Genomic DNA, 13895 nt, shown 5'->3' with positions numbered 1-13895 from the left:
GTGAGTCTCGGTGTTCGGGCTTTGAAACTCGAGAGTGCGTTGAACCTCGCATGTCGTTTCCTTGTGGGGCGGATCGTCGTTACTGGTATCGGGAATCCTGGTAGCCATTGATGCGTTGTCCTGCCAGCAAGGAGCGAGGGGACTCCTTCTAGCGCCAAATGTTTCAGCTGTCTCGAGAGGGGTCTGATCCAGCTAAACACGAGAAGTATCGGTCTGTTACTATCGCTATCGGTCTCGCTTATCTGCAAAACAGACGAAGGTCAGAGGGAAGACCGGGTGTGCCGGCCTTCAATGCTCCGATGCCTAAGTCAGTATCGAATAAGATAATGATAATGGAAAGTGATAGTAAACAATTACCTCTTTGGGTTGTTGGAGATGACCTTAATGTAGGAGATTTGTGGGAGCTTGGTTCCGTTTCTTTTAGTGTGGGACCCTCGGGGTTCCCGATATCGCTCCGAGGGGTATCGGGACCCTCGGCTGGGAGTTTACCTTGCTTGTGTATTGGCGATACGAGTCTTGTGCTTCCGATACTTGTGCCTAGGAGGTATGTGCATACCAACACTATTTGTAATAGTATCATATGTAGTCTAGTAGTATAAACATTCCTTTGCTTCTTAGGTCCTTTAAATTTTTCTGGTCTTTTTAGTAGAAACATTTCTTGGCACTTTCCCTTCTGTCTTTCAACTTTAAAAGTTCTCAGGACAAGAACCTTAATTGCTTAAACTGCTTCTGTGTTTCTGTAGGCATTGGCCTACTCAACCAAATTGAGGATTTGCTGATCTTAATTAGAACATAAGATTTGTTTGGAGTATTGAGTTTTTTTGGAGTACCATAAAACATAAATAACCCAGTTGAAGGGGATTCAAAAAAAACCAGTCGACTTTGTTCTGCTAGGGTTTCTCTGCCCTAGCCGTATCATTGATCGAGTTGCGGCGCGATGGCGGAGGAGAACACAGTGGCTCCTTCTGCACTTTCTGAGGAGGCCATGGTGAGCCTTGTTGGAGGAGAGGATGCAATCCATGATTCATTCTTCTACCTTTGTGGTCGGCTTTTATCCAAGAAGACAGTGGTGATCCCGTCATTCTCGGCGGCGATCTCCAACGTTTGGGGGTTGAAGGAGAGAGTTCTGATCCGGCAGGAGGAGGAGGATATCTTTGTCTTCCAATTCAAGGATAGTGAGGTGAAGAATCGGATTCTCTCAAGCGGTCCATGGTTTTACAACAACTCTATGTTGCTACTAGCAGACTATGATGGCGTTTCAGATCTCGGGGCGGCTCCATTGCATCTCCTGGAGGTTTGGGTGGCGGTGAAGGGGTTGCGCATTGCTATGCGCAACGAGAAGGCCTTAACCCTAATTGGCAGAGCGTTGGGTTCCTTCGTTCGGGTTGATCAGGGGGCGGTGCAGCGGAAGGATTCGATTCAGAGGTTCCGTGTGGCACAGGACGTTCGGCGGAGGATTTGGGCGCGGCGGACCATCCAATTCTCTTCGACGGTCTCGGTGGTGGTGGAACTCCAGTATGAAAAATGTCATGGGCTGTGTGCGGCTTGTGGCTTTTTCGGTCATGGTGGGGGTATCTGTGATGGCAGATTGGAGGCGGAGGCGCGTGCTGCGCTGGCTCTAGCGGTGTCGGACCGCGCGGTGGATGCAAACCCAGGTGGGTTGGCGGCGTCGGAAGCGGCGGTGTCTGGGTTGGTTGCTGGGTCAGAGATGCTGGTGACGGTGGGACTAGGTGCGCCAGAGGTTTCTGGAGTGACGGAAGTGGCTGGAACGCTGGTGATGGGATCGGGTTCGCTGGCCGCGAGGAGCTTTGTACGCGTTCCGGAAAATTCGGCGGCAAACCCTAATTTTGAATTAGGGTTGACCGGTGGGTTGACTGGGATTGCTCAGCATGGCCTTAGGCCGGGGCTGCATGGGACTGGGCCAGACTACTTTGCTGATGGGGCCAATATAAATGGCCTTGCTGTTGGGGTAAATTCAGAAAAACATTTTACCTTGGGTGTGAAAAAGAAGAGTTTTAAGCCTAGGTTGGCTTTCATACCTCCGGAATTTCACCTTGGTGAGTTGGTGGAGGTTCCGATTTCGTTAGGGACAGCTCCAAAGAAAAAAGGCCGTCCTGTTGGACGAAGGAATAAGCGTACTTTGAGGAATGAGAAAGATGAAGGTAACAATGATGGTGCAACTATCAGCTCCAACTCGCCAGGGAAGGAGATGGCTATTGTTTAATTGCTTTGATTGGGGTCTTAAGCCTGTTTGAGTGTGATTAGGGTTTCTATGAGTCTTCTATGACGTTTCTAGTTTCTTGCTTGTACCACAATTGCGTGACTGGCAAGTGAGGGCTAGTTGAATGATTCTTTCCGTAGGAGGCGAAACTTTCTTATGCTTGGGCAGGCTTGCTTAAATGTGAGCTTCCCATTGATTTTAATTAGTTTGCTTTAGCTTGGATAGGTTTTCCGGATTTTCTTGCCGGGCTGCTTATGTAAGTTTTGTAAGCTATGGCCAATTGGCTGTTGATTTATTGAATAACAATCAACTTCTATTCAAAATAAATAACCCAGTTGAAAATCTGAACCAAAAAGTATTAGAGTTCTATAATGTAACTATGTAAAATAACCAACATACATGTAGCTTCCATGAAGGCAGCTTACTTATTACAAATATTCCGACCCAAATTCATGACAAGTAATTGTGAAGAACCACAGAATGAGCACTATTAATTTCAATTACTGAAGCTCCAACTCAAAATTTTATGATTTACCATGTTTGCTCCGGTTGATGCAGTGAGCCCCACGTACATTTCATCAAGGAAAACATCAGAGAGATCAAGAGGAACCATAATCAAAGGTCTCCCTGGCTTTTTTATGTTTTCTGGAGCCAATGTGATGCTGAGCTGGTTGTTCCAGAATTCAATCCATGCTTGGTAATTGGCTCCATCGTTCAGCTCTAGTTCCTTGAAAGACCAATTAGTGTTGTTACTGTCCTCCTTCGTGTCATCGGCAAACCAGTATCCGGCTTTGTAAGAAGCCAGAGAAGTTAGAGAATTGACGTCAACACCAACATGATTATTGTCAATATCGCCGTATTTTTTGTCTTGGAACACATCAAATTCGATACCAAAAGCATGGTTGCTAGGATTACCATCGTTTGTATTGTTCAAGAAGCCAAGATACTGCGCTGCAGAGGCACCTTGGATACCAGGAGCAGGGACAAAAATGAGGACGAATCCATGGCCCCCGAGAAGATCCTTGTTTGGAGATATAGAAAAGGTGAAAGAGGTTGTGAAAGGCAGAAGGTTTAAGGAGTTTGGATACCTTGTGGGTACCTTGGCACTGTAGAGAGCTCTACCAATTGAATAGGTGCTATTTTCAGTAAGAGAAAGAACACCAGAATCTATTGTTGCATTGCCATAGAGCAAGATATCAGAAGAATTGAAACCATTGAAGGCAAAATCAATTGCAAAAGTAGATTGAAGCAGAAAAAGTTTGGATAGGAATAGCACAAGTAATTGAAGAGAAAGCATTGTTTAGAACAACTCTATAGGCAGTAGGAGCAATCTGTGAGTTTCAACTGCAGCATTAGCAGTCAATATATAAAGCATGAAATCGACTCCGAATTCAAGTTCTCGATGGTTGTCTGCACCACTTTTTCAATATGACAGGTCCAACACGACTAGCATAGATTTTCAACCTTATAGTGCCAATCACCCCAACCCAATTTACACAGGACCCAGTTATATTGAAAATTCAAGGTTAAAGAAATCGGCAGCATCTTTCATTGGTGCATATACCATTAGTCAAGCTGTAAGAAACACGGTAATCATAACTAGATGTGAAAGTGAGAGAAGAAATGTGAAATGAAAACAGTAAGTAGATTCCTACCCAATCACCTCTGTATTCCCGGAATGAATAAATAAAGATTAAATTATCACTAAGTAGGACATATCTGGGCAACTTAATTTCAATCCCGAAAGACATTTCATATTTCCCACATACTCCACAGCTTATGGCTTGTAAAAAGCTGTACAAGAATGGGCCATATTTGACTTGAGTAGCAAAGTGGAAAAAAGATACAGGAGAGTTCTAAAGCTATAAAGTCAATTTTAGATGGATATTGGCTATTCTTCCACTGAGTGCCCCCCCCCCCCCCCCCCCCCCCCCCTATACAAAAGAAAAAACAACCTCCCCCCAATAAATAACTAGGTCACAAGAGAACCAGCAATTATTCTGCCGTGAATTTCCTGATGCTCAGATTTTGGGGTCTACTAAAACCTGGCTCATCGACCAGAAACAAATAACGAATTGGTGGATATTTGGTTGCCTTCAGCCTGATATTTTCGGACCTTTGCCTTGTCAATTCGTGCTCGTCTAACAGCTTCTTGGACCTGGAGATCATGGTCTTTCAGCATCTGATCCATGTTGCCAGAGGGGACTAACAACGGACCTGAGTAGTGAATTTTGTGACCCTTTGATCCATAACCAACCTGAAATAAGCAGGAAAAAAAATAATAGATAAATCATTGATTGGCCAATAAGAATATTGAATAAAAGTCAATATAGACTAAGCAATCAAATGCTGAACAAGAGTAAAGAGGCAATAATCATAAGGGGAAACAGCACGAGGGGAAGTACTCACCATAATTGGATCTTTGTTGCTTCTGACATCATCTTTTCTATTAGAACCTACAACAGGCTTTTGCTCATGTGGTAAAGGATCTGAGGCCTCCTTGAATGAACCTGGAAACCGGCCTATTGCTTTTGGAACATCCATTTGGGAAGAATTAGACCTTTTTCTGCGTTCCTCAGTCAACATACTTCTCCTCGCTGCCACTAAACCTGACATTCCCGACAAGTCAGCCCCATTTGAAATCTTTGGGGCGTCATCTGGGTTCTTCGTAGACTTCGCCCATGCCGCGCGATGCGACAGTGGCCCTGAATGGGAAGCTCTCTTATGATTATGGCCATGAGATTCTATACCCGCTTCTACAGCATGTGATGGCCTAGGAGGATCAATTGGAAAGCCAGAAGCAACTTCTTCTGGATGAGGGTTAAACTTCTCACTTCGACTTTTAGAATTAGATTGATCTTGTCTTTTCTGTAACAAGAAAGCCACTGTATCATCCCATATGAAGTAAGATTCAAACAATACCAAATAAATTACAATATGAATTATAGCATCTCATAAACTGAAAGAGGGCAGTTACAAGAACTTTGAGTCCAACTGTGCAATGTTCTGAATAGTCACATGCAATAAGGCTCATCCAAAATTTGTTAAGAAACAAATTATCTCAATGACCAAAAAATGCAAGACTAAGGTTCCATTGTTGACAAACAGACAAGTTTGTTGTTAACAAGACGTCAATGTTATGTGAAGTATATTATTGTTGGGGATCGGTATGAAATACAAAATGGGATCTGTAACAAGGATTAGACTTAAAGGCAACTGAAACTTGCGTAAATCATTATGTCGGGTTCATGCATTTAATTGAGATGAAAACTGGAATTTCTTGCTTATAAAAAAATTAAAAAATAAAAAGCTTTTCCCGGCCTTCCATATGCAGTCATGATTTGAAAATGCTTACTCTCTTCATAAGCATCAGTGAGCCTATGTGCAGAAGCAAGAGAAAATTAAGAGAGAGAATCTCCTGGGTAGGATATAGTTGTTCACTGGATTATTGTTATGGTGGTCCATGCATTGAGACAACTGATTTAAAAAGTACAGAATATATTCCAAGTTCCCATCAGCTTCCCAACAATAACATGAAATAAAAAATCCCAGTAAAAGTCACATAGAAATGCAAACTCGTGTAAAAGAAAAGAAGCACTCAGACAAGTATCAACGCACATGACACATACCAATTACAACATGAATCAGCAATGAAGATAGGTGATTACTCTTACTAGAATAACATCAGTTTACCTGCATTGACATGACTAATTCAGCATTGGCATCAGGTGCTGGCATGGCTCGAGAATCTCTTGTTCCTCTTCTTTCAGGGTCAGGCCTTTGGCCCTTGCCTGCTGCTCCTTGTCTACCAATGCACATGGAAACAGATTATAAGGATGACCATCACTAAAAGTTCTCAGGAGTAGAAGAGATGCACCACAATAAATTATAGGACAACTATGAATATTAAGTTTGAAAAACCCATCGTAAAATAAACGTTTAAAGAAGTTGACAGAATTTGACTGATGATCGTCAGTTAAGCAAGCACAGATCTTTAAAATGACACGTCTAATCCCAAGAACATGTTATCATAAAGCTAAGACCATGGAATAATGTGTCACTTTTACTCTTATGGCACTTATAAATGAGACCGTTGCATTATAGCAGCCTATTATCTTTTAATAGCTATAAATTTAACGAGGCCTGTGTTCAAAACACCATTACTTTAGGCAAACTTCAGAGTCCACCCTTTAACTTTTCAAAAGAGAGTCCAGGATCATATGGTGCCACTTGTTAATCACTAAGCTTATCCAACGCCATGATATACATTAAGCACAGAGAATCATCAAGTTCCAATATTTTCCCATATATGGAGAGGCTATTTTGTTACCCCAGAAGCATGAATCCGGCCACAGGACAGGAAGCATGCATCAAATGAACCCAGGAGGTCAAGACCATTAGGTTGACAATGCATGAACCAATAGGTCCCAATAATTCCACAAATATAAGTAAACACGTGTCTATGTATAAGCACAATATAGGGTGCAATGCTTTCAAGAAAAGATTGAGAATAAAAACAAGTAAACTTGTTCCAAAGAGTAAGCTACTGATTTATGTAACAATATTCACCTTCTAGCTTCCTCATCCCGTACTTTAACATCAAACTCTTTGCTGGGAGGATACTTTGGTAAACTTGACGGATCACAAGGCAGAGGTTTTGTAGTAAAGAACTGTTAGAAAAAATGAAAAAAGTAAATAAATAAATAACCTTACAGTCAGAAGCTTTGTCAAAATAAACTACTTCTAGCCAAAGTATAGTGACATCTAAAATTTAAATAGTTGCACAGAAAAGAGAATCAACCATCTTGTCAAGTACTTCTCCAACTTAATAGTCAAGAATAGGCAAACAAAAGAACTTGCTGCAATCTAGATGGTGCAACTTAACATGATATACACAGCTGATAACCATTAGTGACGGAAAATAATAACTTTCGTGCATTATTTTCTTGCCACAAGTATATATCTGATAGGGGTTGATATCTCCCATACACTTGAGAAAACAATAAAACATAGTGAAGTTCTACTTCTCATAGCACCAGAGGCAACAGACTTAAACCTCAAAAATAGGATCTACTGCACATATGAGCATGCAGAGGCACACATAGAGCTCTAAAATTGTGTCAAAGTAACTTTCAAGATAACACAAAGACTGTCCAAAGGTATAGGACTAAATTTAGAATCCAAACCTCACTCTTGAGAGCAGAAGATGCAGATCCACGATCCGCAGGGTCTATGGAAAGAAGGGTGTCCATAAGTGCTAAAGCTGGTACAGGGAAATCCTTAAAAGTTTCTGCAACACAGCGTCTATAAGGCTGTTGAGGTTTAAATATGGTTGCATGAGGCAACTTTGATTTTCTCCAATAATCCTCAGAAGGTGAGCCGCAAAGCTTGAAAATCTTATGCAACTGCTCCACCTACAAGGGAAAAAAACCACAAAGTAAGATCATCGGCAGACATTACTCAGTTACACTTACATTTAAGAGAGGCAAAAGACACAAAAACCCGAAAGGGACATCACAACAATAAGAGAACCCATACAACTATAGGGGATGTATCCTACCAGCCAATATCTTCACAACCAGAAGAAGTTACGAAACCAGATCCTAAGGAACCCTCTTTTTCCATCTCATATTCTGTAATGTGCCATTTCAGACAGAGAAAAAAAAAATTTACATACTACAGTCAGACTACTTCTGACTCTATATCGTACTTCCAAAGAAAAAGCTGATTCAAGAAGCCAGAAGACAGACATGGGAGATGCCAGTGCCACCACTTGGGGGTATGTTGTAAAATCCCACAAAAACAGATCAAAAGAATGAAAGAAAAGTTATGGCATTCATATTGAATGAGATATCAAGACATGGTCCACCAAAGAATGAAATAAAATTCCATAGAAACTTTGTTAAACCCCACCCCCAACACATACACACACAAATCCAGTGGCAAGGAAAATCAAATATTAGTTTATAACTTTATAATTTGCAAATCCAAATATTGTTTGGACTGTCAAGAGCAAGAACTACTTGGAATTTTAACCTCTATTCCCATGTTTCTATGCATTTGTACCACAATTCCGAACGATATCAAGTAGTTAAGAGCATCATCTTGACAACTGTATGCATTTGTTCCACAATGACTCCAAACAATATCAAGTAGTTAAGCGCATCATCTTGACACACTCAAGAGGGAAAAACTATATATACCTCGGTTCTTCCCGGCATAATAGGTTTGCCAGCATAGAGTTCAGCGAGTATGCAACCTGTACTCCACAGATCAACGGCAGTCCCATAGTAAGTAGCACCGAGTAAAAGCTCAGGCGGTCGGTACCAAAGAGTTACAACACGGCTAGTTAGAGGCTGATTTTGATGGGGATCAAAAATACTCGCCAGACCAAAGTCAGCTATTTTCAACATGCCACTGTTGTCAATTAAAAGGTTGGAACCTTTAATGTCACGATGCAGAACCCCACGACTGTGACAGTGATCAAGTCCACATAATAGTTGCTGCATGTAACATTTAACCTGCCAATAGATGAATGAGATCTCAATGCTTCCATCCCAAATAAACAGTTTAAATAATACCATACTGAAGTTTCTATGTTAAAGTGTAAAGAGGAATTTGAAATACAAGATACTATGCACACAAGTATACAAGTGCTATGGTAAACAAAATACACCAGTAGCATCAACTGTTGGTGATGATGAGGGCAAGGTCATAGTGTTATTTGTAGAAAGCAAAGTCGAAGAGGAAAAACAGAGCTTTATATATTTAGACTGAGATGCAAAAATTACTAATACATACCTGTGCTTCTGTAAATTTCAGGCCAGGGTGTAAAGCAAGCCCCGCCAAATCATGCTCCATGTACTCAAAAACAAGGTACAAGCTGCAAGACATCCTTGACGTAACTAGACCTTCTAGTTTTATCACATTTTGATGATCAAGCCTCCGTAAGATGAGAATTTCCCTTGCCATAAAGCGAACACTCTCGGGCTCTGAGTTATCAAACCTCACTTTCTTCAACGCTACAATTTTCTTTTGATCAAGATCACGAGCCCTATAGACGTTGCTATATGTTCCCTGACCAATCTGCACAAAATAAATGTTAAATAACCAAAAGTGGCAATCTCTAGAGGACAGTACTATTTGGGGAAAAGGAATAGCCAACACCATAATCTGTATTAAATGGTAAATATGACAAATCTATTGGTTAAGCCACAAATTGTAAAAATCTAAAAGCTAGACAAAGGAAAATAAACAGAAGATGGTTCTAAGTTACATCCAATAGAACACCCAAAACATAACTTAGCAGAGTAGGGATAAGAAAGACCAATCTTCTTACTTGCAAATCAACTACACTACTAGAATTTATGCAACCCCTTATATAACTTCTGCACTCAACTCGTATAATCACAAAAGTCTTACGACTAGGAACATAAAAATGGTTTCTCAACGCATCGACCAAAAAAAAAAATCTCCATGTTAACTGACTTCATCCATACTAGTAAATATAGGTTGCAAACTTAGGGCTAGTTTGGGATTGCTTGACTTCTAAAAAAAAATAGATGATGCTGTGTTGTGAGAATAATCAGCTGTGAATTAAAACAGGTTCATGTTTGGTAAAGAATACTTTTTAAAATGTTGTCAGTACATAAAACAACTTCAAATCGTGTTTTAATTGAAAATAGGTTGCAAACTTAGGGCTAGTTTGGGATTGCTTGACTTCTAAAAAAAAATAGATGATGCTGTGTTGTGAGAATAATCAGCTGTGAATTAAAACAGGTTCATGTTTGGTAAAGAATACTTTTTAAAATGTTGTCAGTACATAAAACAACTTCAAATCGTGTTTTAATTGAAAGCAGCTTCTAAAAGTAACCTTTGGGTTGCTTCTAAAATCGGCTGCCAGTGACCTGTAATTTTCAATTAAAGCTGTTTTTTATTTATTTACCAAACACAATAAAATCTAAGATTTTAGACAAAAGCTTATTTTTAAAAAAGCGAAGCAATCCCAAACAAGGCCTTAACTCGTGTTCTCAAGTCCAGTAGATTTCTTAGAGTCAATAGTAATTTCACATAAAATTATATGTATGAGAGTGAAGGAAACAAATGCATGATCAACCCTAGACTTTTTTTTTATTCATCATGTGCTACAGACAAAAGGTTTTTTAAGGAACTAAACCAGGTACACATTTGATCAGCAATTAGTTAATCACCAGCCAACAGCAAATCCAGTATGTTATTAAACCAGTAACAAATCAAAAGGAGATCCAACATATTCTCTTCATCTATTTTAGTTAATAAACACATCAACTGATACATGCTTTGACACAGCTTATATCTTGATGACAATGTAGGTAAGAAAAAGATTACCAAGTCAAATGGTAATCATGGTTCCGATTACAACGATCTTCAGGAAAAATTTTCAAACTGGCAATGATATTAAAATAGAACAAATTTTCTGCAATCTGCATTAGATAAATGGGAGTGAAGAAGATGCTTCTAAGCCACTCACTTGAGAAGAACTAATGAACGGCTTCAAGCATATAATACCAATCCTGGCGAAAGAAAAGACAAATGATGGTCGATATTGTTGTTTAATTCTCTACTCTTGTTATATAAGATTCTCTCAGCCCCAGAGTATGATAGCCCTAAGTGCAGATTTTTTGCACTCGCTTATACTTATTAGTATTTTTTATTTAGATTATAAGAAAAGCACCACATTGATGTTGCACCCTAATATAAATTTTGTGCGCCCATTCACAAATATACATAAAGCAACACGATCAATGAAGATGGCTGAAACTCAAGTACTTTGCTCACTCCCTGAAATTACTCTCCAATCAGAGCAATCAGTAATAACATTAATACTGAACTAAGACTAATATATAGACTAAATTTTTACGAAGATGAGGAAAAAAATGTTCAATGAGCTTTGAAGCACAAGAAAAGAGATTTCAAGGGGTAGCACATACCAAATTTCAATCTCAATAAGCAAAATAAGACAACCTAAATTCCATGGATCAATGAATAAAGAAAACAATATCTGCCTTGGTGAACATGAAGCTAACTTCCAAACTAATAAAGAAAGAAACTTACTTTGTCTAGCTTCTCAAATGAATCTGCACGACGTGGTATCCACCCCTTAATGGCCTCTCCAGCCACTCCAGCTAGCCAGGATGGCCACCCTGCTGCGACCTGTTCTCCTTCTGCAGCTTTCGGAATGCTGCCCATCCCGGGATGTAGAGGAGCAACATACTCCATTTTCTCCCTCTTCCTCTGATAATTGTCACCATGTGATCGAGCGGCCCCATTTGAGTGCTTATCAATCAACATTGCTCTCCCGTCATTGCTATCATTTCGATCTTTTGCTCGATAAGCTTCCTCTCTCCTTGAGGAAGCCACCCTCGCCGCCCGCGAGTCTGATGCTGCCTTGTTGGACAATCGCTCTCTGGGGCTCTCCTTGCTATCCTCAATTGCAGAGGGCTTGCAATACATGCAACCCATTGTGCCCCAAACCACCCACAACAAGGCCCTCCTTCACAACCAAATTCACACCCTCAAAAATCTTGCATTCTTACAACACAATTCTCATCCTTTATGCCAATAATGACCAATTTGCCATACTCAAAATCCCACACACAGAAGCTCAAAACTAGAAACGAAAAGTTATCCAACTAAAACCCAGAATTCAACTCAACCAACATGCAAAACCACCATTCACCAAATGCAAACAGCAAATCCACCCTTCACAAACACAAAGTTACAGTCTTTGTAAGAACCAAAACCCAAAATTGCAAAGACCCAACAGCAAAGTTCCAATCTTTCACCAGACCAACCTCAACCCACCACATAAAACCTCAAAAAGACCACTTCTTGCACAGTAAAAATGCCTATTCTCAATGTATCAACAAACCCCACTAATCCACAAGAAACAAAATCCCAAATTCTGAAAACCCAAGACAAAATCTGCAAAAAAGGTAGCCTACCTTCAGCAAAGAGCACCTCCAAAATGGCCCTTATGTCTCTGCTGTGGGAAAAAGCTGTCAAATCCAAGCACCAAGCTAGAGAGGGGAAGAGATTGGAGCCCTAGAGAGGCATTTAGGGCTTTGGGGAACAAGGACATGGATCAAGAGATTCAAGGAATAAAAAAAAAAGTAACATGTAGGTTTTGTTGTTTTAATAATAAGAGAAAAGAAAGGGAGTAGGAGTAAAATAACATAACATTGATAGAGAGTGTGGGGAAAGGGGGAGTGTCTCCAAGCACCAGAACCAGTGGCAGCTTTCAGTGAAGAGAATAGACTCTCTGTTTACTATAACACATTACACCTTCTTCACCTTCCCACGCGCCGGCTCTTTAATGACCCTAGAATTTATTGAAATGGTAATAAAAATGGATTAGGATTAGAAATGTGGCCAGACAGAATTGGGTGACTAAATTATTCAATGTCCTTTTGGTATTGCTTTAAAGTAACTTTAACAGCTTCTCCATATTTTGATTTTTCTCCATTTTAGGAAAAAATTTGGCTGTTTTGCTCAAACAGATTCCCTATATTATCCATAAAATAGAGATAGTGATGAGAGAGAAAACAAAATTCTCTATATTTACAGCAATCTGTAAAATTTTAGGGTATGATTTAGGGAATAATTATGGAATCTATAAAATAGAGAATCTGTTAGAATTGGAGCATATAATTTTTTTTTTTGGAGTTTTTAATTTTTGCTTCCCTATAATAGAGAAATTATAAGGAAGCTGTTGGAGATGTCAGATGCTCTTATTAGCATGGAAGGGTATAAACCTTATTTTAGAAAGTATATTCATAATTTTTTTATTTTATTTTTTTACTTAAAATGTAGAACAAATGAATAATGGATAAACATTTTGAATGAATGAGGATAAAATTACGGACCTCCATTATGTAAGCTCTTAATCAATAAAAGTGTTGAATGCAATAAGAGAGACATAATGCCTATTATGATAAAATGTAATATCTACTTGGCCTAGGATATATGATTCTTTTTTTTTTCTTAACTAATAACAATGGAAACTCATAAGCTATAATGAAATCTCTTCCTCCTCACATACTAGTTACAAGTAAATAAACATGTCATCATTGTGTCACTACCGCACTTCATTGACTTAAATTATTCCATCATCTTATTTCTTTGACATGAAACCATAATACAAAAAGAATATTTCAAGACAATTAAATTAAAAGAAAATAATAATAACTTTCAAACCTAATTTCATTGGAACGGGGGGGGGGGGGGGGGGGGGTGCTTCTCACATGCTCCCAAGAGCGCGTGCAGATAGTCTCACGTACAAATATCCCTCCGTAATCCGTATAGAAAAGTGGGCTGCTGTCCAAACGACTCCTTCAATCATTTCAAGTCGTTGGCTTTTCCACTGCTTTACTTTCTTTCTCTTCATCAAATTAGTTACCTAACAAAATTGCTCTCCCAACAAAATTACTCTGCTTTCAGTTTTCACCACTATTATTATGGGGGCATCTTATATCATTTCTATTGGACCAACCCAAAACAATATGGTTGACTTCGCTCCACAAAGAATAAATAGTTTCTATTTTATTTTATTTCTTTCTTTTTTGGAGTGGGAAATGAATTAAAAATCAAGAGGCAGCCACAAAGGAGCAAACAAAACAGTGAATTAATGGATTGA

The 13895-nt window shown here is 39.4% G+C and overlaps 2 protein-coding genes across 3 annotated transcripts; both read right to left on the bottom strand.

Moving 5' to 3' along the window:
- Positions 1-2717: 2717 nt before the first annotated feature.
- LOC133730921 (L-type lectin-domain containing receptor kinase VII.1-like) lies at positions 2718-3518 on the bottom strand. The gene has a single exon (XM_062158423.1). It carries the CDS (start codon positions 3516-3518, stop codon positions 2718-2720), a length of 801 nt encoding a protein of 266 aa, XP_062014407.1.
- A 382-nt stretch (positions 3519-3900) lies between these two features.
- Positions 3901-12493, bottom strand: LOC133727961 (probable serine/threonine-protein kinase At1g54610). Of its 2 annotated transcripts, none has more exons than XM_062155383.1 (9): positions 12205-12493; positions 11315-11962; positions 9023-9307; positions 8425-8742; positions 7408-7635; positions 6791-6891; positions 5915-6026; positions 4631-5089; positions 3901-4478 (listed from the first exon to the last, which is right to left on the bottom strand). In XM_062155383.1, exons 2-9 carry the CDS (start codon positions 11720-11722, stop codon positions 4272-4274), a joined length of 2118 nt encoding a protein of 705 aa, XP_062011367.1. In that variant the 5' UTR covers positions 11723-11962; positions 12205-12493; the 3' UTR covers positions 3901-4271. The 2 variants fall into 2 exon arrangements, with proteins under 2 accessions (XP_062011367.1, XP_062011368.1); XM_062155384.1 differs by having other exon boundaries at positions 11315-11753.
- Between the last annotated feature and the right edge of the window lie 1402 nt (positions 12494-13895).

This window comes from Rosa rugosa, chromosome 2 (genome assembly GCF_958449725.1).
Source record: "Rosa rugosa chromosome 2, drRosRugo1.1, whole genome shotgun sequence".
Classification (NCBI taxonomy): Eukaryota; Viridiplantae; Streptophyta; class Magnoliopsida; order Rosales; family Rosaceae; genus Rosa; species Rosa rugosa.
The sequence above is the reverse complement of the archived record's forward strand: the minus strand, read 5'-3'. Positions and strand labels throughout refer to the sequence as shown.

Excerpts from the sequence above, each read along its gene's own strand:
- LOC133730921 (XM_062158423.1), bottom strand. The coding sequence starts at position 3,518 with ATGCTTTCTCTTCAATTACTTGTGCTATTCCTATCCAAACTTTTTCTG.
- LOC133727961 (XM_062155383.1), bottom strand. The coding sequence starts at position 11,722 with ATGGGTTGCATGTATTGCAAGCCCTCTGCAATTGAGGATAGCAAGGAG. Across the intron at positions 6,892-7,407 it reads CTTCTGCTCTCAAGAGTGAG|TTCTTTACTACAAAACCTCT; the intron begins GTTTGGATTCTA and ends TTTTTCTAACAG. Across the intron at positions 6,027-6,790 it reads CGGGATGAGGAAGCTAGAAG|ACAAGGAGCAGCAGGCAAGG; the intron begins GTGAATATTGTT and ends GTGCATTGGTAG.